Source organism: Patella vulgata, chromosome 4, assembly GCF_932274485.2.
Source record: "Patella vulgata chromosome 4, xgPatVulg1.2, whole genome shotgun sequence".
Lineage (NCBI taxonomy): Eukaryota > Metazoa > Mollusca > Gastropoda > Patellidae > Patella > Patella vulgata.
In genome coordinates this window covers 43,152,252-43,176,757 of record NC_065882.2, presented here as the reverse complement: position 1 = coordinate 43,176,757, position 24,506 = coordinate 43,152,252, and the positions used below count along the sequence as shown (strand labels likewise).

The following is a 24,506-nucleotide window of genomic DNA, read 5'->3' as shown; positions in this document are numbered from 1 at the left end:
AAGGGGGAGGGGAATTTAGCGATTGCCACCATCATTGATCTCATCCGCGATTTTTGTGTAATAAACAAATTTTTGTGTAATTCACATATATTTCAACGCTAATAAATCAAAATCGAATGCAAATTGTGTCCTCTAGCGGGCCCACGTGCTATGTAGGGGATTTTCGTATAATCAGGGGCAAAAGCCCAAGAAGTTACGGTCCGTTACCTCCTCTCAGAGTGTTCACAAAACATGTGAACGTACGTCAAGGCATACAGACGTCTGGACGGACGTACCGGTACGACGACATAATACGGCCACATGAAAATATGTGTGTATAAAAAAGTGAAGTATATTTATATGTATCAAGCGTCAAAGAGTTAGAATAAATTTAATTAACTCGCTCCGATCGGATGTCTTTCAACGTCAGAAAATCTGTGTGACCATTATGAAACTTAAATAAGAATGTCATAAACTGTTCCCTTGGTATTTTGTTTCCTCGGTAACCTCAGCAAACATTGGTTGCATACCCGCCACCCCTTTTGGGGATCTTGTATCCCCCCCCCTATACATTGTAATATTTATGTGAATTATGGACCAACAAGAGTGCATAATATTACATATTGTTTCATGCACATTTTTGTCATTTTTTCATTTTTCAGATAAAGATGGTCCGTTTTAGATTTATGTTTAAAGTTCTAACACCCCTAACATGGGAAATCTGGCTGAACTAAGTAAATGAAGATGCGGGATCTTCGGAGATATGTAAATTGTCCAAAGGGGTCCGTAAGTAGAAATAGGTTGGTCGATCTTTTTATAGTCAGATGGGCTTATAACAACAGTCTTTACATTAAAATGGTACATATATTTAACGTTTTAACTATATGTCAATCATCTAGCCTGCTCTTCTTTTAACGTACACTAAACGTAGAATTATTTATACATTTTCTACAAAACGTAGATAAATTATTGGTTAATATTATCAAAAAGGACTTAATATGAACTTTTCCTGGGGTCATTCTCATAGCACACTGCTTGACGTTATCACGGTTGGTGCAGAAAGGTAGGACGGTAAAACCCATTTCATTTCACATAATGTTCTGACTTAAGATGCGTTAACAATCTAATGTAATACAACTGAAAATGCGTTAATAATCTAATACAATACAACTGAAAATGCTTTTATAATCCAATCTAATACAACTGAAATGCTTAATAATATAATCTGATACAACTGAAAATGCATTAATAATCTAAAAGAACTGAAAATGCTTTAATAATCCAATCTAATACAACTGAAAATGCATTATTAATCAAATGCAATACAACTGAAAATGCGTTAATAATCTAATACAATACAAAATTAATATGTTTTAATAATCTAATACAATACAACTAAAAGTGTTTTAATAATCTAATCTAATAAAACTGAAAATGCTTTAATAATCTAATCTAATACTACTAATAGAAACACTAATACCGAAAATATAACATAATGTGAGGTTTTATAAAACTAAATAGCATATGGAAATAAAAATGGCTAAAAGACTGGTAATTTTCGGTGAAGATCCAGCACCTGAAATACAATATATGAAATAACTAGTTTAGTATTTTCATATTAATAAAAAAAAAATAATATACAGAAATTTATGACAGAAACGTAGCTATTCCTCATGCATGTCCAATTTCTACTCCAGACAATTTTAACCATGCAAATATATTACAGTTTTAGCAGAGCTCATCATATTTCAGACGATTCGGTTCGTTTATTTGTAACACATTCAACTCCATTAAGCAAGATTAATTAAACCAAAGCTGTAACAATTTAAAGTCGAGTCCTATGATAAAATATGTATCGTACCTGTAGGTCCACCTGGACAAGGCGGTGGTTGTGTTGGTGCTGAAATAAGACGGGATTATAAACTAATCATATATACAAAATGTAAAAAAAAGATAACAATTATCCAAATCAAACCCATTAGCTAATTTAGCCACGTTTGATGTCCTTTACTTGGGGTGGGGTGTATATGTGAAGTACTTCATGTCTATTTATCATAGAGAATGTGGTATAAAAATTTGACGGGAGGGACATATTCAAGTAAAATGACACCCTTTGTCACGTGATACAATTTATAATTATCTTTGATTCAGTAAACCAAACTGTGTTTTGCCATGCGTGTATGCATGTATAATTCATGTCAATATGCTCATATATTGGCTATAATTTTGAAAAATGTAAACAAAACAAACGTTCAAAATTCGTTTGCTCCCTTTAGCTACAAAACCGATGGATGCATCAAAGGAATTGTCAAAATAAGATGCTCAAATATTTACAATTTAGCTGACAACAGGAAACTTGAATTGCTTACTAATGCACAGTTTCTTAAACGGCCCAACAAAGATGGTTCGAATTTTTATCAAAATTAACACGCCCCTGAAGATCAAGAGCAAAGCCAATCAATATGCGCATAAGAGATGTTTTGAATACCAAAATATCATAGTTCTGCCAGTAGCCAGTAGCATCAGGTGGCCTAAAAAGAGTAAGCATACCCTGTCCCGTGTACGATAACTCCAAAAGAGGAGAGATAATTTGGATGTTGATTTCAAAATCCATAGTTTACCTTTACACACGGCGCTTATTTCTGGTTCCCAAACATTAGTGTTGTTTCCTTTCCTAGTACATGTGTATGAAGTGGCCTCCCCTGTTAAGTAGCCCTTTCTACAACCATCTATATTTATTTTACTACCAATACCATAGTTATAATTATTCTTGATACTTCTTGGTACATCCAGTAAACCACAAGTTTCCACTAGCAAAAAAAAGACATACCGGGCTAATAATACTCAATTGCATCAGCCTTGCTTGTTTATATTAATACTTCAGTCAATTAAAACATTTGACATTTAAATCTAAAATATTTTTTTCAATCTGCTTTTTATTTTGATAGTTTCTGCAGTTCTGGGGTATTTTATCTTAAATTATACACTGTTTTAAAGGTGAATCATGTATCTCTCCAAAATTTCTGCAACATATTTATCTAAATTATTTCAGTGGCAGTTAGTAATTATTTTTTTCAAAGAATTGTGTCCAGCGTACAAATCAATAAACCTACAGCTAGTATCGATATTTTTTAATTTTTCTTAAATCATTACAATAGATGATAATGTATCTGACACAAGCTGTACAAAGTTGGAAGATAAATAACAACCCTTTCAGTCAATATATAGGTTAGGAAAAGGGTGACAAAAAAGCAGGATCTTATCGCTTTAACCCTTATTAGCCCTCATAATCGCCATAGACGGGAAGGGGTTAGATATAATACACGATATATATTAACATTACCTGGTACTTGAAAGCCTTGAACTGTTTTAAACCAAGTTTCTGCCTGCAACGTGGCATTGGCAATATCTGAACTACCAGTAGCTATGTAGTCATAGTGACATGAAGAGTTAGACATCTCTGAACCGCACAATTCGTTGATTTCATCTAAGGTTATGCTGATAGGAAGTGGCGGAAATAAAAATAAAGGAGCAAAGCCCGTATTTTCCATAGCTGGGTATTGAAAAAGACGTTCTGTAGCGTTGACTGACCCTAAATGTAAGAAAATAATTCCAACCATATAAACTATTCATGATTGAAACTGGAGTCACAACTGATTTACATAGTGTATCTAGGCATACACCCACCACCAGCACTGGAAGGGTGACGTTAAAGTATTCAGCGGGGCACCTCCAGATTGGAAGGGTAACTTTAAAGTTTTCGGCGACAATAAATTTGATTGACAAGTCTGAAATTCGATAGGGCTCCTCCTGATGAATACGTCGATCAATCGTCGCCAAACAATGCCACAGAACAGGGACGTTAACCATGCGAAAACTTATTGTACGACCCTGGATTTCGACACGAATCCTCTTAAGAATTAGCTTAACAATCCCATAAGTTGAATAAAATAATTTTACCTGTAGAGCGTTTATAAGTTTACGCCGACAGGATCAGTAACTCTGAGAAACATTGAGCGACTCTGAATTTCGGTAGGGATTCTCGAACAACCCGGGTTTAGCCAGTCAAATGTTTTCAAGTAATGTGGATACACTGAAATATGGGCGGATAGTGGTGGCGAAAACATGTGGGCGTGTGGCTCAGCAAATAAGGCGTTGGCACACTGACGAGGAGTTCCCGCACTCGATCTTGGTAATTGTAAATGGGAGCATAATTTAAAAAATGTAGGTTTGGGTAAGACCTCTATTAATTTGATTCCCAATGTCTTTGGGTTGCACACAACAGATACCACACCAAACTATTCTTAAAAGAGGATCATTTAAACTTTCTTAAGGGTATACATGATGTGAATAAAAACAAATATTCTTACAAGACGTAATTAAATTTTCATAGATATGTTTGGTTGACGACGTCTGTATCGGTATTAGTTGCCCATTCCTGTTTCTCACACCATCCATTTCTATATCTGACCATGTCCCAAGTAATCCTTCTGTTTGGTTCTGTGGCAAAAAAAAAAGATACCGGCATTAAAAAGTCCACTCAGATGTATGTGTTCGGAGAAATATAAAGATTCGATGCCATGTGGGATTGTTGGCGTACTTAAAAGACGCTCCTTCATCGTGTCACTGAATAAACGAAAACAATAAGCCACAACTCATTGGTTACTATATCGGTTAAGCAATTTTGGCGATCAATTCCGAACGACTCAACATTTTGCGTTGGAAGCTTTTCACACGCTAAAAAGCTATGGTTTTTTTTGCATGGTGGTATTTGTTTTACATAATCAAGCAATCGAGCCACTTGTGAAATATGGTACTGCTCCCTTTAGAACCAATGTCGACATTACATGCAGCAATCGACAAAAAAAGTATAATATACAAAGATTGTAATATACAACGGATAAAATATACAAAGTGTATAATATACAAAGGATTATTGCTATAATACAAAGTGTTGTAAGCGTCAATAATGTACTGAATTTACTTACGACTCAATTCCAATTGTATAAAATGGACTAACCTTGTAGGCTTGTGGTACAACAACTGTTGCGTGTAGTAGATTATTTACAGCTACAACCTGTACACCAATACCATTCGTCATTATTATAGTAAAATTGTCGTGTTTACCTGCCCGTGATTCATAGTTTATTATAGTTAATCCTGAAAATGATTTTGTTAAACTACAGATCAATCAATCAAATCCAGTTAATATGATGGAAAGGTTAGAATGGGTTAGGTTTCTCGGTCGACAGCTTTACGCTCATTACCATGTTAGCCCCACAGACAGAACCCTTGAACCGAAAATGATTCTAACCCAAGACAACTGGTTGTCGTCCAGTTTTCTAACCACACATAATCTGCGGCCACTAATGCCAAGGGGGCAAGAGCTATATACCGTTTGTAAAGATAGGCAATGAAACCCACAACACCAATTCTTGGTCCAAATCGGGATTCGAACCCGAGGCAACTGGTTGCCGTCAAGTTTTCTAACCACACATACATCGTAGCCACTAATGGCGAGGGGACAAGAGCTAGATACCGTTTGTAAAGATAGGCAATGAAACTCACACCCACAACACCATAAAGTCCATAAAGATTGCCATATCTATAGCTATTCGTTTTATCAGAAATCATTAAAAATCATTAAGTTTCATGGTCAAAAACAGGTGATAACTGATACATATTAGAGCTTCCACGTGTGTTTTCAAAGTGATGACCTCGACAGTAATTATCGGAAGTTATTGAAAATCAATAGGATTCAGCGTCTCATGAAAACAAACACTGCGTATAACAGTATATCTGACATTATGGGTTTCTTGGCTTACATGCATGAACACTCTATAATTCCACAAAGTCAAAGGAATAACCCGAATTATTTCAAATCATTGGAAAAGCAGTAGGATTCGTTATTTTACCTTTTAAATCTTGTCTGCTTCTCTCTAGCGTATTAAACCATGTAATCTGTTGATCTACTAATATTGTCAGTACCCGTGGACTGGTATAAGTAGATGGGGCAAGCTGTATTTCAACTTTAGAACTGCCCGTACCTTGTAACACAACTCCTACCAAAGCTGTTGTAGAAACCAATGTTCTGTTGACTGAAATCATAGAACACTAAATAACACTTAATGATATTGGAAGGGTGGGGTTAGATTACAAATGGGTGGATTGCATAGTACATGTATCTGTAAGGTTTTAATGTATAATGAATTCCATGACATTGCGCGCATTAAACCCCAAAAATCCGAATAATAATTGAGCTAAAGTGTAACTTACTTTGATCGAATCTTCCCTGCAACTGAAAGTCGGCAGTTTTTGTTAACCAGTAGTCTCCCCTGCCAACTACTACATATGGGAAGTTGGCAAATGTTCTCACATGTGGGTCACCATAAATAATAGCTGAAATTTGAAAGAAACTGAAAAATACTTGCATTTTCGGAGATGAGTCATCTCTCGCTACACTGCCCTTGAAACATGTGTCACATTTATTGACAAAAATGCATTAAATTCATATAATATATTCGAGTTCTATATATTTATATCTTCCACTGTTTAAAATAAAATAGGAGTAAATGAATAAAATATCCCAAAAACTGAGAAATATTTCAAATAATCATTGTTCTTCAATAAAAAAAAAACCTACTTATCTACCTGTTTTGGGGGGTTGATAATTTTTACAATCCCTGGTGGCTCTTTGGTCCATATAATTATCACAATATTTATAATCAACCCATAAACAACAATAATAAAAAGTAACAACATCATGTTTCCAGTGAGATAAAGACGGTACATAACCAGGTTTATTGTAAGGTGGTGCTCCCCAGTCATGACCTCGATCCGGAGTTGATCCCTGGAAGGAATCCGCAGCATATCTGACATTACCATCTGGTCCATAGCAACACTGATTACCAGCTCCGGACTTGCTGTGAAAATAGAAAGTTAATACAAATAATTTGACGGGGATCAACAGATTTCCTCGAGATATACCATATGGTCCTCGAGTTTAAGAAGTCGAGATAATGAGATTCGATAGTGTAATTCATCGTTCAAAATTTCCGAATCCACATCAAAGATTATTTGTAACCATTTTAAAGGTCATGTTTATATTACATATCATTTATTTGTTTTTTCAAGAAGAATCCTAACATTTTTTTAAAAAAGAGATACGTGATTGTTAAAGGCGATTAATGAACCCCTTGTGTATTACGCAGAAATACTAAGCCAAATCGTGCACCAGCGATAATTTTGATTTTAAATGCTGATTAAAGATACATTTCCGTGTACAAACGGGAGATTTGGTGATATATTTGGCTTAAAAACATATTCAAACTAATTAATTTATCATAAATTTGCTTCAAATCCTTCTCAAAACATTGTAATTGTCAAGAGGTCATGTTTGTGTCACTTGACTTACGGGTGCGAAGTCGGAGCAGAATTCGTTGCATACACAAGATGGTGTTGTCTTTAATCGCTGACTATTTATTACAAATATCGAATCCTAATTAAATTCTCTGATTATCCACTGCCCGCGTCATTTTCTGTGATTTTTATCTCAGAAAGTGTTGTACGTCTAACTCTTCATAAAGTTTATCAACATGACGTCACGCGTGCAGATATTCCTAATCGTCGGGCTGTAGATTAGGGGAACCCTGACATTTTTGTCCTGTATACGGCTCCATGGGTGTTTTTCAGGGAATCCAGTATTTTTCTAATAAGATTGGATATCTCTACTTCCCAGATATACCAATTGCCATACTTTTCATGGAAATAACCTCCCGATAAATACTTTTCTGGGAACCTATCTTTAATATAGCCACGATCACCGACCAAGTACCCGTATACAATTCGAATCCTATCAGAAATTGGTGGCCATGTGATGTAACCAAGTAACGAAGTAATATTTTTGATAGCTTTTGACATAAATAAAATTAATACATTTCAACAGCAAAATCTTTGGCCAAATCCAATCAATTTAATCGTCATAATAGATGAACTATATGCTCATCTAATTCTAAACAGTCGGTAAATTTTCTATGCTAAATCAATCTTTGAAAATGATTTTTGTCTAAACGTGATCCTAGCGGAATAATTTCTTTGACATATTTTATATGCACTGGAAACTATGCCCATGCGAATTTAGAATTATCCATATTATGTAAAAGATAATTTACCTTGGTCTGAAAGATCGAACACAATGAACGGCACCAATATGGTAAGTACAGACACTTCCATTATATATATTACATCCGCCATCAGTTAGCCATCTTCCAAAATCTGTTAAAGCTTGATCCAGAGTACAGGGGCAATCCAGCAACTCTTCTAACCAGGCCATTTCCTGGCGATCCCTATCATACCAGTTCGTACATAAAACTTTAGACCAGTCGGGACCGTGTGTTGATTTCATATATTCGACGACATGCCATCCTATAGGAAATACCCCAGAGCCGACAAATCTACCAACAAAAAAAATAAAGATTTGACAACCACGACTTTGACTAAATATTTGTTTTTATCATTACATGAATCGGGACCTTATTCGTACACAGGTTACCATTGTATATGCGGGCCTTGGTGTTCTAGTAGTCAGGGAACAGGACTTCGTGAAATGACTATGCAAGTTCGAAGTTCGAATTTGGGTCGAGGAGAACTATCTTTATTACTTAGTGGGACTGACATGTATATTGTGTCTGTCGGATAACTCGGCCACCCGTATATGCACGAAAATAAAACCCTTGACAGTTGGAAATCGAAAAGGAATAGATGAAAATATCAGTGTTAAGGGAATTTCGTTACTATATTGGCTATAATATAGATTTTAATCACTTTTCATTCAAATTATTTCGGAGATATTCGTAAAGCGCCTCTGGTACTACATCCATGAATAAAATAACTGATTAACTCGAAATTGAAATTAAAGTATAGAATGACATTAAAAGCTGGTAGAAGCAAAGGGGGTTGTAGCTCTGAACAGATTTTATGTCTCGTGTTCCTCAAAGGGCAGGCATATTTTTTTTTCGTTTTCGTTCTCCAACTCCAAATGATATAATATAAACCATTTCAAGATAGTGTACCATTATAAAATAACATAAATGTCATTCTTAGATAGATATACTGAACATTGAATATTTAATTATATGTATATACATCACCTTAATCTTATTGCCGTTCTAAAATATCCAAGCTATTCATTACGATGATAAACATCGCCCTGAAGTGGTATAAAACAATACAATCTAGAGCCCAAAAGAAAGGGGAGCGATAATATCTGGAAGAAACTTCTACTTCCTTCATTCTACCGTTCAGCTTAAATGTAATATTCTATCGGTAAAAACCGGCACTAGGTAAACTGTTCTTATAGTCCCCAGAACAGTACCGTGACTTTAGGAAACACCTGGCGCCATAAAGTGCATGATATACAGTTTAGGTAAAATCTTACCCATATTTGGTTGCGGGGTTCCAGTGTTTAATGTTTAATCGTACTTCTACCATTCCCTGTTCAAATAATTTACAATCCTCTACAGAACAACGGTGGTCAGATGTGTTAAATTCGAAACCACCGTCAGAAATTTTAACATTTGCTCCGAGAGTAGCCAAGATTTTAAAAATCATCTGAAAAGAGAAGATATAGCTGTAATGATAATTCTGAAACTAAAATTGATCGAACAACAATTAAGTGGTTTTGCATTATAAAACAGTACACATAATTTATATGTATAAAGTCCTATAATTACGCGATTTGTACCTAATATTGCACCGGCAAGTACAAACCATTATCATTTTTGACATAAGTGTATATCAATTTGCATTTTTCTCAAGATATTACCATTATGTCTGTTTTCATGGTTATAAAGTTCGAGCCACTGTATGTCTTTGCATTCAACGAACTATATAAATGCCTTATTATATTACATTAAATGAGTGCTGGTCCTAAATATGATGGCTGAGCAGTTTAATAAGCGACAAACAAATATATCAATTTCATAAAGCTGATCTGTGGTAACAATTTGGAGAAGACAAGTGGCCAACAAAAAGCTTTGAAAGTTAGAGACTAGTAAGTCATACTACTAGAAAACATGACGGACAGAATCTTTAATCGCTTCAAATGATTTAACCCAGTCGTTGTGCACAGGGCTGGATAAAAGGGAACTAACCCTTTCAAACTAGCCTACTGTTTTTAATCCTAATTTGATATGAAATGAAATGGGGTTTAAGGTCCTACTGCTCTGCTTCAGTAGAGCTAGTGAAGACCGGTATACGTTATTTAGTGTGCAATGAGGGTAATTTTGCACGGGCAACGGCACTATGACCTACTCTTATATCGAATTACAACTGCCAAATCGGTTGTTGGTCCCATGCGAACGACTAGACAGCTGTCCTTTTCAGGCCCTGCGTCCTACACTATTGACAAGGGGAAACCACGTCGAAAATCCTGATGAACTTTCTCCGCGAATGTAGTACTTTGGTCCTCAAGACCATAGTGTATCGTTGCCCGGACAGCGGCGCTATGCCCTACTCGTATGATGTTTTTACGCGAAGGCCAATGTGTAGGCAGGACCACGGTTTTTCGTCCCACCCAAACGACAACACGTTGTCTCTTCAGGCCTCCGTTCTAAACCACTGACAAGGGGGCACCACGCTAGAAAATCCCGATTAACTCTCGGCCAACGCAGGGACCGAACACGGGACCTCCAAGCTAGTGGGCCACCGTCCTACTCACTGAACCAACCTTAATGCTGATTTGAGAGGACGACTTTTAAACTTTGAGACACAGTTAAGCTTTAGAATAGTTTCTTAGTCACTTTTATGTCCTTTTGTTAATAATTTAGGATTTCGTTTTAGTAAGCGAAAAATGAAAAACAAATAATATGGACTCTTTCGATAACGTTATGTCCTTTTGTTAATAATTTAGGATTTCGTTTTAGTAAGTGAAAAATGAAAAACAAATAATATGGACTCTTTCGATAACGTTGGTGACATAGATCTACAACCGAATTGATGGGTCGTCCTAAAAACCAATCAATGTGGTGTTACACTACCTGCGTCTCCGTTTCTCTGTAACCAATGAGCAGTATATCAACAGTTGCTGCCGGGTTCTCAGAGAAAACTTTATAATCCCAGGTAAGGTTTAATTTCTGTACATCAGTTTTATCCCAACCAGGTGATAAGACAATATGGTCCAACTGAGTTGATTGGAAAGGTAGTACTGTAGGAAAAAATATTTTTATAAGATAAATACACAAAGATTGTTATAAGAGTTTTCAGATGTCTATTAAAAGGAAACATCGCCATTTACAATATTGGCATAATCGAGTTAACCAACTCTTTCACCTTTTAGATTCAAAATTTGTCTACGGGAAGAAAACGAACATATCTTCGATTATCCAGCAATATTTGTCTGAATCAGTTTTAAGTATGCACATATTATTAATTATTTAGCCCATAGAAACGAAATTTACAGGTCATCGAGATAAGCTCGAAATCTTTAGTCAAATAGCATCAAACATGGCAATGCACATTTAAGACCAACGCCGGAGCGGTTAAACGGCTTTTATAGAACTTGTGCCGAGCCTTTCTGATTGGACTTACCGGCATGTATATCTTTGCGTAATACTGTTGAATCATCGACCGTAATCATTAATGTCACCAAGTCCCTAGCCGTTAATCTAGGTGTTAGACATCTTACAAACATGGAACTTGCATAAACAGCTTCTACCGGATCAACGGCACCAAATTTACATGTTACCTTGGACGTATTGGTGACGCATACTCCTGACACATCTACAATGTGGCCACCAAACGCGCTGACATATTGCGGAGAAACTTCTAACTGTCCTGGAAAACATAATTATTAACATCACTATTTTGTGAAACAAAAATAATAATACAAAGCAATTGCGATTCATGGACTGTAAAACTGTAGTTTTAGGGGCTCCTTTTGTTTTAATCTTATTTTGGGGTTTTGTTTTTGTTTATTTTTTTAAAAAAAACCGCATTAAAACAAAAAGGCCCATAGTTCAAATTTTTATTCTCCCTAACTTAGATATAATCCCAAATTTGAGTTTGCCGAGGACAAATCCGCGACTTTAGCCGCTTTTTCGAGAAAAGAAATAATGTTTCATGCCTATTTTGTGACTAGAATAATGTAATCTTATAGTGAATAAATTGTACGTGTGGGAATACGATAAATATTGGTTGGTGTGCAATGGGCCTTTAAATTATTGGTGAACGGTTATACTAAACTTCCAAAGTTATATATATATATATATCTATCTTCTAAATAACTAACATCGCTTACCATCATCGGAAGGCAAACAGCCACCCCTAATAATGACGTCATCAGAAACCTTATAGATAAATCTTCCTTTGATGTCACTGGCCATTATATCTGGAAACATTGAGAAATCTGGGGTGCTGATGCAGTTTGATTCACAATAAACATCTTTCCATCCAACGTTTAAACCTCCATTCATCCCAGCCTAAATCAGGTTAAGACAAAAAAAAAGAGATTGGGTCCATCAGCGGGCGTGTTCTTTACTATTTTTATTTTAATAATATTCATTAATAAAAAAGTTTTTTGTCAAAATTTAAGTTTTCAAAATTTGGCGCCTAATATTTCCGAAGATTCGTCAAAATTCAAAAATCTAAAGAACCGTAGCTATGTGCCATGTCTCTGGCTATGTCAAAATCTATCAAACGTTAAAATCCATCGATTGTTGTTAATATTACGTTATTATTTTAAAAAACGACAACTTCGGTGATTTCGGACATTTCGGATCGTCACAGAACGTTCGAAATAGCTTTAAGTCACACCCACTTCCCCAGCAAAACCGAAGAAATTGGACCAATCCGACAAGTAGTTTCTGAGATATGATTAAAATGGAAAAAAAAAAGAATAATAAGAATAATAATCCGAACAAAAACAATAGTGTTTCACACAAGCTACGCAGTGTGAAACCCTAAAAAGAATGCACAAAAAAAAAGATAGCAGAATTATTAGTACTTTATTTCTCTAAAACCCATAAAGATAGTTGTGTAAAACTATCTAAACCAATGTAAACTTTAAATGGTAATAAAATAGTACGCTTAAGCGAAATATTAAACCTTTATTCTAGCATGCAGGCGCTTTGATTTAACACAAAATCGGAACAGATTTATTTATTGTTACCTTTATAAACATTTCAATTGATAAAACTATTGAATGGTGTTAATTTGATTTGACACAAAACTAGAACATATTTATCTATTGTTACCTTTTAAATATTTCAATTGATAAAACTATTGAAGAGTGTTAGTTACATATCTTATAAATTCAAATAAATAAATACATATATATACATATATATGATTTTAACAAGTTTTTACCATTTCAATTTATAAAAAATAATATATCACTCAATGGTTTTGATTATGTTTTTTTTTATAATTAGAATATATATTGAATAATCAGTTGACCTAGACAACTACAGCGACAATTTATGTAATGTTTTGTTGTTTAGGAAAACAGCGCTCCAAAGATGACAGGCGGACACGATTAAAGTTATGTACACCCATACAATTAATTGAATGCGTTTATGCCGTATATGGTTGCTACGGTGTCTCAACTAGGACTAATTGTACTTAAAAGTTGGCCGTTCGTGCTATAATAGTTCAATAATTGATAATGAGAAATCGGCGCTTGAAAGTTTGACATGCTAGTCTCGATTGACAAGTACCATTGCTACGATGATAAACATAGTCTCGATTATCATTTTGTCTTTAAATTACTAAATGGCGAATGGTTCTAATCCATTCGATATCAAAGCCTTTCCGGTGGCCTAGAGAGTTGATTATGGGATTTTCATGTCAATAATTCTCCGCGTGATTTCCTCTTGTCAGTGGTGCAGGACGGAGGTGGGGGAGGGGGGCTGGCAAGGAGCGCGTTGGCGTTCTGCTTTTTCTACAGCTAAAGTTAAACAATATATTTGTTAGCATACCCGCAGGCCCGGCAGAGTAGGGGGCTAGGGGAAAGCCCCCCCCCCCCCCCCCCAATAATTTGGCCGCAAGTACTCTTTTCTCCAAGTTATTACACGCAAGTAACTAATCTAGTAAAAACAAAGAGGCTTGATTTTAACATAGAAGTGAGTAGAAGTGAGACTTCTAGATCGTAGACTTTCCGAAGAAGAAAATCCTGCAATGCTTTATACCGATCCATGGTTGCGAGGGTCGCGATTAGATAACTTAACAGCCGATCTTTATTTCAAGTCCATCTCACGTCCATTGTGTCTATGACATATTAGGTAATTAGAAAAACGACGGGATAGAGTTTTATTTATACTCTTTCCTTGTGCCCCTTATCCATCAAATAATTCACTGCCATCAGTAATGACCAGTTAAAACAAGCGGTTGCCATGCAAGATATGCCCACATTTTGCAAGAAATGGATGGGGTAGAGGTGAAATCAATAGGGGTTATGCTCTCATTCAAGATCTTTTGATCCCTAAAATATTTAAGTTTCATCAGATTTGGACAACAATGTTAGCCCCCCCCCCCCCAGGGCTTTAAAGTCCGTACATATTTCAAATTTTGCGTGAAAAGCAGGGACTATAGCTCTAGAATGTAAGGTCTGATGCTACTAAAGTCGAATTCATCCAAGAACTTTTGATCTTTAACACATAGTTTAAGTTTCATCGTGAAATGACCACAAACTTCATTCATAATTCACAATTTGTGTCAAAGGCAGGGGCAGATGCTTAAGAAAATTGAACTCACCCAAGAAGTAGTGATACTCGTTTTAAATTTAATCTAAATCGCATAAAATTGTGACCTCTAGATGGTCCACAACCTGGGTATAACATGCTTTTATTATACTATTTTCGTAAAGGAGAGTGGCTACTTGACGGGAGGTTTCGGTCCGATTTTGAGGAAATAATTATGGTGTAACGGTGGTATATTTGAACAGTTTTGAAAACAAGATACAAATTGTGACTTCTAGAGGGCCCATAATCTAAAAACGTGATATTTCGTTACGGTCCAATACGCGCCAAAATCGAAAGGAATCCAGATGTTTCGGATATAAATATATATTTTAAGTTTCATCAAAATTGGATAAAAAATTTCGAACCGCTGGATGGTCTACAACCTGGGTATTACGGTCAGATCTAAACATTATAGCCACCGGCAGATTTCGTCAAGGCCACGAGTTGTAAACAGGATTAGGGCACGTGATTGTTGCCAAGGATCGTGGGTTAGTGTAAGGGCTAGATATTGGATTAGGGTTGGCGCTAGCCCTGCTTACATCTCGTGATATCTGCAGGTGGCCTTAAAATCTAACCTGTGTATTACATGCTTTTATGGGAGATCGGGCAATTCGGTCCGATTATCAGGAAATGCGAACTCAACCGTAATTATGGTGTAACCGTGATATATTCGAACGCCTTTTAAATCAGATAAAATTTGTAACCTCTAGGGGAACCACAAGCTAAAAACGCGATTTTTCGTACAATCAGGGGCTATAATCCGGGAAGTTACCATTCGATATGCACGAATATGGAAAGGAACCAAACATACATTTCAAGTTTCATCAAAATTTGATGAAAATTGTGACCTCTAGAGTGTTCATAAGCTAAAAACCTGATTTTCGTACCAATCAGAGTTGATACATTCCAGTTTCGAAAGGAACCTAGACCTTTGGGAGATAGATCGGATAAAAAATGTGTCCTGATATAATTGAACGGCTTTTACAATCAAATGAAAACTGTTACTTCTACAAGGTCCACAAACTAAAATGTGATTGTTCGTACAATCAGGGGCCACAATCCAGGAAGTGACGGTCCCACATGCGCCAATATCGAAAGAAACCGAGATCTTTCGGCAATAAACATACATTGTAAGTTTCATCAAAATCGGATAAAACCCGTGACCTCTAGAGTGTTCACAACCTTGGTATTATTATGTATATATATGTCAAGTTCAGTATCGCAGGGATTAAACCACCATAGATCATGGTAAGGGAGGTAGAAAAGAAATAAAAAAATTCACTTCATAAGATAGAAATCGCTCAGAAAGCGTCTCCGGCGATCTAGACCCCGGAGAGCTTCCGGGCCCTTACGGCCCCTAGACCCTCGACTAAGGACCTACGATGGTAGCCCCCCCCCCCATCAAGAATTGCTTCCGCCGGCCCTGCGTTTAAAAGAAGAAGTCGTGCCTGCTTCTGAAATATGACCAGTTTTGATGACCGTCTAATTGTGAACATATTCAACAGGGAATATGTCATTCCTTTTTGATTTTATTCGCATAAACAGGTTGGAAATAAAAATAAATAATGTGTAACACACAAAAAGCATAATATAGTATTGATATCGTACTTAATATCTCTTCTGAAACATTACAGGTCATTTTGAATCCGGGTTTAGGGCATCTCGACTCACGACTATTGTTGTTTTGTTTACGTGAACTTCTTATATTTCACTCATAGACATGCGTATTTTATTTCTTGCTTTCTGATGGTTTTTATTTCACTCGAATGTAGAGAGTAGCATTAGCACGGGACTACTAAACTTAAATCCCTAACATCTATAATCAATTAAATATCGCTGGAATTAGCATCCACAATAGACTCAATAAAATGCAAACCTGGCTTAAAGATGCCACATTGCTACAATTTATAAAAAGAAAACCATTGAAAAGAACTTCAGCCTGGATTTCATTAGGTTGAAGGTGATGGGACGTATGCATTTACCTGGTAGAATTCTCTAACGGGAACTTCCATTTTATGGTAATTAAAGATTAGAAAGGTTTGTTGTTGACCGGCAACTAGAACTAGTTGAAATGTATTAGTCTGAAATGAGATAATACCGATTCAGCTATATATTATAAATATAAAAATAGAATATATTATTACATATCAAATGTTTCATTATATTTTAAACATAAACATATTTAGGATTTTTGCTAAAACCATTTGGATCTGTCACGTGGTAAAGCGTAATTTATCTCCCAATCCAGCAATTGCGATAATTATATAGAAAATCATCCTAGGAGTAAAGTGTAATAATAGAATATGTTACTATGCTAGCTCAAGCAATCATCTAATGTTTTAGATAATTTGTATATACCTTGTCACAAATATTATTATTATCTTCATCTAGACAGTCATTGGTTGATGACTGTTTATCTGTGACGTTTTCCCACGTGACTATAACAGCCAAATCAGGCGTAAAACCTTTGACAGCGACACCTACTACAGCGGTTTTCAGGTATTCTCCTAAATCATGTAGAGTAGAACCATTGCCGGTTATATTTCTGAAATATTATATTATGGGTAACTTACACTATACTAATCATAGTCTGGTATAGATTAAATAGCTGATTCATAAAACGTCTTTATCTCTGGAATGCAATGGCCACATGAAATAAAATCGAAAACAACGCAACAAGAGTGTCTCTTTATTCATATCCGCCAGAAGAAGTACTTACATTGCATACTCTTAGTTCTTACCTATAAAAAATCTTTCCAGGAACGTTGGCAGTCTTTCTTGCTGTTTCAAAATAATAGGGTGCCACAAATGGATAATTCCCTTCCTCGGGGTTGCTGCGCCATTCTTGTGTTAAAAAAGAGATTTCTGGGTGGAAACCAACAACTCCATACTCTGATATCTGTGTAAGATTGGATTATAATTTGCCTTTAAATTATTTCAATGATCTTTTGCTGTTTTCAAATTTTCATGTTTTTTTATTAACCGCGCCCTAACTACTATTAAAATGCTATTAAAATACAAATGTGGCTTACTAGTCATGCATATAGTGTAAAATCAAATGAGATTTAACGCCCTACGTGTCTGAATCAACGGGCATACACCATGCATGGTGCTATGAGGGAGATTTCGCCAAGACAGCATATAGCCACCCTGCTCTAATTTCGAATTCAAACTGTCAGGATACTTTTACGTATTCGTGTCACCCGAACAACTAAACATTGTTTCCTGTCAGGCCCCCCAACTAACAAGGGGACACTACACCTGAGAATCCAGAGGAAATTTTTCGACCCAAACCGGGATTGAGTCCGATACCTCCATGTTAGTGGGCCAGCACTTTAATTAACTGAGCCACCGCGGATCCATGAATATCCTTATAAATTTGGTGTTATGTAGATTAGACTATGAGTTGCTTATATATGTGGTGTTTGAGAAAACAGTTGGCATAACTTACATAAATTCTATTGTAGCTTTTACCGAGATACTGGATAGAGGGAATCAGATCTAAGGTGGATGGCAGCTGAAAAGAAGTAATCTGAGTATCCCCAGCCTCTATACCGTATTTATACAGCTTACCATCTAAAAATACAATTACAATTTTAACATCATCAGCAGTATTTCTGTTGTTGTATTATGTGAGTACATTTTTCTGCATAATGAAATATGTGTAAATTACAAAAATTATTACAATAATTATATTTTGTCAGATAATTTTTGTTTATCTGTCTTCGAACGTTCAAAAAATTAAAACCAGTTATTCTTTTTATAAAATTGGTATTCCTCCCTTTCTCTCAACCTTACTTTATTTAGGCTGCAGCCCTATGGCTTGTACAATGACAGCCAACACATTTGTGTTGTACCCGCAGGTATTGCAATATAGAACAGTCGGTATTTTATTTAATGAAATGAAATGAAATGGTGTTTAACGTCCTACTGTTCTGCTCCGAACTGGGCTAATGAAGACGGGCATACGCCATACAGTGTGCTATATGGGAAATTTTGCCCGGACAGCGGCACTACGGCCAACTCTTATATCGAATTCCAGCTGTCAAGGGATCTTTTACGTGCACGCCAATGTGTACACGGGACCTCGGTTTTTCGTCCCATCCGAACGACTAGACAACTGTCCTTGTCAGGCCCTCCTTCCTGCATCACTGACAAGGGGGATCACGCCGGAAAATCTGATTTTATTTAATGACAGTACATTATGTTCTAGTTTGTATGTAATAATGAAAAAAGGATAGCTGTACACTATTATTTAAACCCGAGCTTTTTATAAATATTATACAGATTATCATGTCCGTTTATATTCATACTCCACACCGATGGTAATATGATATGTTTATCCTACTTATATTTATATCTTAAAACCGTGTTTACATTTAATGGTGAGTTAAAGTAAAGCTTTAGAGACTCGTCAATTAGCTCATTTCGAGATTTTCATTAATGTCCCTGTACTTGGAGATTGGGTTGGATTAAGATCGAGAAGGTGGATGGTCTGCTGACAAAAGTTTGGGCAAGGCACCCATTGAAACTAAATATACCAGGGCCACTGGCTCGTGGGTCGTCCTTATTATGCTGAAGTTGTTCAAATTGAATAATTAATGTTCCAAATATTGAAGTTACTCCTTTGACGCGTTCAATGCATAAGTGGTGTTTAAGCGCTGAAGTTTTGCCCAGACAGCATGTAGGATTTTTGTAAGATAGTTTATCTCAAAATGCTTTGAAATGAAATGAAATGAAATGGGGTTTAACGTCCTACTGTGCTGCTCCTAATATAAACGGGGTAATGGAGACGGGCATACGCCATAAAGTGGACTATGAGGGAAATTTTGCCCAAGCAGCGGCGCTACGGCCTACTCTTATATCGAATTCCAACTGCCAAGGGATCTTTTACGTGCACGCCAATGTGTACACGGGACCTCAGTTTTTCGACCCATCCGAACGACTAGACAGCTGTCCTTGTCAGGCCCTCCGTCCTGCATCAACAAGGCTTTGAAGCCGAGCACATGTTAACACTGCATGAGCATTGTAGATATAATAATCATGTATCTTTTTCGTAAAGTATAAGATCTGAGTTCTTTTAGTACTCGGACTACAAGTATTTGTTATAGTTTATGGACTGTATATCAGAATCAATTAGCGTTGATGTGGAGATCTTACAGTGCAGTGCGTCCCGCTATCATCCGGCTTTGGCTGGAGGTTGATAACCGTTAGCCACAAAGGTTATGTAATATCGTTATGACTTTAAAGTATATGAATTGTACTATCTAGTAGTTCCCAAGAAGATATCACCCGAAACTACACGACAGTATGTAGTCGTCTGTGACGGGGTGGTAATACATAAACATCTCTATGCATCATGAAATACTCGCGCTTAAAAAATATCACAGATGTTTTATAGGGTGTAGTTTTTGACGGGTTTCACATACATACTTAAAGATGCGTTAAATACAGTACTGACAGTTGCCGCTACACCAGTTTAAAAATAGATAATGAAATGAAATGAAATGAAATGGGGTTCAACGTCCTACTGTTCTGCTCCTAACCTGGGCTAATGAAGACGGGCATAAGCCATACAGTGTGCTACGAGGGGAATTTTTCCCGGGCAGCGGCGCTACGGCCTACTCTTATATCGAATTCCAACTGCCAAGGGATCTTTTACGTGCACGCCAATGTGTACACGGGACCGCGGTTTTTCGTCCCATCCGAACGACTAGACAGCTGTCCTCGTCGGGCCCTCCATCCTGCATCACAGACAAGGGGAAACCACGCAGGGAAATCTGAATGAACTTTCTCGGCCAATGCAGGGATCGAACAACCGACCTCCGGGCTAGCGAGCCAGCGTCTTACCCACTTAGCCACGTGATCCCAAATAGATAATGAAAAATTAAAATATTGAAAATCTCAGTCAAAATATTGCATTATGAGGGAAGTTATGGCTGTTGGGAGAATATCGGAGTCTCCATTGTCATTGCTACCGTTGTTACGATAATAAACAAAGTCTCGATTATGCATTTTTTAGTTAAATTATTAAAAGACGATCTTGTTTCAATCCACTGAAAATCGCGATCATCCGATGATCAAATGGGCGGGCGTTGTAGGAGGTACGGGACAACACAATTCCTCGGGGTATTCCGCCCCTTCATTCTTTTTTTTTCCGAAACAAAACTCCCCAGCATAACAAAGCGATAGCTTCTGTTGCGTAACCTATAACCACCCAAATGTGACCCCAATGCACAGGGTATATCACTAAATGCAACTGGTAACAAACTTGTTGATATTTAATTTAGGCGCGAATACAATTGTGAAATCAATTTAATAACTTCTTGAATATTACTGAAAATAATTGTTCTTTTTAATTAAAAAAGATAAAATTACCTGTTGCAATGAGTGACAATCCAATTACACATATTATCCAGAATAGGTGGCACTCCTTGGCCCCCATATCTGTGTTAACGACAAGGCTAGTTAGATCGTACTGAAATTAACGTTTTAAATATATCAGATACTGAACATAATGCTAGTCAAATATCGTATTAAAAATCTCTTCGTGTTATATTTAATCCTGTAGGTGTCGTTCTGTAAAACCGGTCTCATATAAAGCGACTCACACGCGATTTGAATACCTTGCATAAAGGATAGTTTGTTGACTATAGATTGTTGTCATTTTTCATTAAAAAAAAATAATTCAAAACTTCAGATGCATCTATCAATCAGTGTCAAGAGCTGTCATCCATGTCACGGTGTTTTAAATATGAGTTACAATAAAGATACATTATGTAAGAGCTAAATCTGCCTAGTGTAGGTCATTTTTATGGCCTCATCTGTTATATAAATTATTACATAGACCTGTATTCACATGACTAGCCTATAACTTTGTCTCTAGACCATCGGATGGCTGAGATATTAAATGGATTAGTTAATTCGCGCCATATAATCGTTTAACGTTCAAATGGATAATCGGGACTTCATTTATTGTCGTAGCAATAGTACTTGCCAATCGAGACTATTTAAGTAAGAATGATCAGCCCTTTATATAAATCCAATTCATTTTTCATTATCTATGTTAAACTATTATAGCAAGAATAGTTAGCCCTTTATCTAAATCTTACATAATGCATAATATTTAAGTTTTTGAGAAAAGGCCCAAGTTAATAATTACTATGAAGAATATTTATATAATGGGAAGTAGTTTAAAGATATTCACTATGCAAAGCATTGCTACACCTTGAAATAATATAGTCAGAAACTACTGACTTGGTCTAATATAAGAGCTACACGCAGCCTATTGCCATTTAACATTATTAGTGGCGGGAGCCTCGGTGGCTAAGTGGGTGAGACGCTGGCTGGCTAGTCTGTAGGTCGGGTATTCGATCCCTGCATTGGCTGAGAAAGTTCATCGGGATTTTCCGACGTGGTTTCCCCTTGTCAGTCGTTCGGGTGATACGGTAAACCGAGGTCCCGTGTATACATTAGCATACAAGTAAAAGATCCCTTGGCAGTTGGAATTCGATATAAGTAGGTCATACTGCCGCTGCCCGGGCAAAATTTCACTCATAGCACACTGTATGGCGTATGTCCGTCTTCATTAGCCCTGTCGGACGTTAAGCCCCATTTCATTTCATTTCATTTATTAGTGGCGTATTTTTTCAACTTTCTTGACACAATGTCCCTTAAAGGTGAACATATCTTCGCGCTGCATTGTTTATTGTCATGTATCATGACATAATAAAAGGAGATATTTTTTTTCTGCACAATCATACATCCGTGCTCTATTTATTGTGTGCTAAAGTGACATAACAATTTTGTGATTTTCTGATTGACGTCGAGGTCGTTATGTAGGTTACGAAAAAACAATTTTTTTCAGAATGTTCGTAAAAATTGATTTTAAAACAGATTCCGTAAATTTATAATTATATTTAAATAAAAGTAATAGATGAGCAATTTTTTCAAAAATCGGGATATGCACAGGGAATATTGTTTTTTTTTAGCGGTATAAGGCTATTTCTTAAGGTCACAATCACGATTCGGCTATTTCCAGTGTGTAAGGTCGCCTGTCCAACATCGTGGGTTTTCTCTGTGTCTTCCGGTTTCCTCCCACAAATAAAGGCCCTACGCGCAAGAGGAATCCTCATCGACTCAAAGTTTACCTAGAGCCTTATTTCCACTCCCTTAGATCCGCCTTTGTGTCATTTGTAAAATATTTATTGTTCGAATTTCGTGATATATAATCCGAGGATGATAATTACCAGTGATGGGTAGAATTACACAGAGTAAATAATCAGAGATCTATGTAAATATAGGTTCTCTATAACATATTATAGATCAGACTTCATTAAAATTCACTGAAAAATACTAACATAAAAAGAATCCCGCAAAACTCGACATATTAAAAAAAAACACGGAAGTAAAGATGCCGCCGGGTAAGAACGAAACAATACTGATAAGCAACAACCTTCTGTAAAATAATAAACTGAATTGAAAAGAGGTTTAGCGTCCTACATTTCTGAACTAACTAGGAAAATAATGTAGGCGAGCATAGGTCATGCAATGTGCTTTGGGGAAAGATTTACCGGGATGGCGACACTACGGCCAGCTCTTATTTCGAATTCCAGTTATCAAGGGTTCTTTTACGTACACGCCAAGCTGTACTCGGGACCTTGATTTTTCGCCTTTCGAACGACTAGACACTGTCCTTTGGCAGGCCCTGAGTAAGAAACAACACTCAATTGTAAACCACGCCCGAAAATGCCGAGCAACTTTGTCGATCAACACCGCAGCTCCCCTTTTATAAAGATAGCATTCATATTATATATACCTATCAATGCCAGTCATGGTATATAATTGTCTGTGTAGCAGAAAGTATCATACACTATTAAATATTGAACGTCCTTTATAAGTTATATAGCAATAGAAATCTGTGTTTTATAAGTTTTTGGGTCATATATGTGATAATAATAATATGTTTTAAATAAAAATGGATATATACCGACATGATCCATATTACAATATAAATATCAATGACAATAATAATCTTCTGTGATAAAATGACGTTTGAAAAATACACAAACATATTGATTACAATACTGGTTAAACACCCTTTACACGTGATCAGTGGGGTGTTGGCCTTATACTATTAAGAGAACTACTTGATGATAGGGTTTTCATCTCTCACGGCCTTAAAGATGAATATTTTTGCTCTAATAGTTCAAAAATAGATAATGAGAAATGACTATTTGAGAAAAGTTCAGTCAAATTACTTTATTTCTGGCGAAGTTTTGAGTGTTTGAGGTTTTGAAAAGACTGTCTCAATTGTCAAGTACCATTACTACGATAATAAACGAAGTCTCGATTATCCACTTTAACGTTTGTTCTAATCCATTCAATATCTTTCATGTCTAAACAATAAATTTATATATAACATTTGAAACTAGGTAGATAACGTATCTTTAAATACATAGATAATATAAAAGCTATTTGTAAAGAGTCGTTCCTGACCTAATTCCATGTGAAAGGTAGAGATTTGACAGAATGAAAGAGATTGTAGCCAAAAAGAACTGGGTATATCTTTGCTTGCAAAATATCAAGGCCAGGTCGCGTTCGGGATTTGTCAAGCCCATTTCGCACTTATCAGTGGTGGCGCTTGCGAAGATAACAAAAATGCGAGTCTAGTTGTTCAGGTAATCCGAAAAACTTTGGTCCCCCGAACAAAAGGCAGTGCATATAAAATATACCTTCGCCCCAAACAACACGTCCTCTCAAAAACACATACCATGGCCACGTAACCAGAGA

At 36.3% G+C, this 24,506-nt stretch overlaps 1 protein-coding gene across 1 annotated transcript; it reads right to left on the bottom strand.

Annotated features, from left to right (window-relative positions):
• Positions 1-9: 9 nt before the first annotated feature.
• Positions 10-21,315, bottom strand: LOC126818151 (sushi domain-containing protein 2). Its single transcript, XM_050545371.2, has 19 exons — positions 21,093-21,315; positions 18,166-18,290; positions 17,456-17,613; positions 17,073-17,259; positions 16,697-16,795; positions 12,275-12,455; positions 11,566-11,811; positions 11,016-11,182; positions 9,416-9,588; positions 8,151-8,432; positions 6,631-6,902; positions 6,256-6,378; positions 5,895-6,077; positions 5,000-5,139; positions 4,350-4,479; positions 3,323-3,571; positions 2,601-2,789; positions 1,841-1,879; positions 10-1,555 (listed from the first exon to the last, which is right to left on the bottom strand). The coding sequence occupies exons 1-19, from the start codon at positions 21,157-21,159 to the stop codon at positions 1,485-1,487; spliced, it is 3,081 nt and encodes a 1,026-aa protein (XP_050401328.1). The 5' UTR covers positions 21,160-21,315; the 3' UTR covers positions 10-1,484.
• Positions 21,316-24,506: the final 3,191 nt, after the last annotated feature.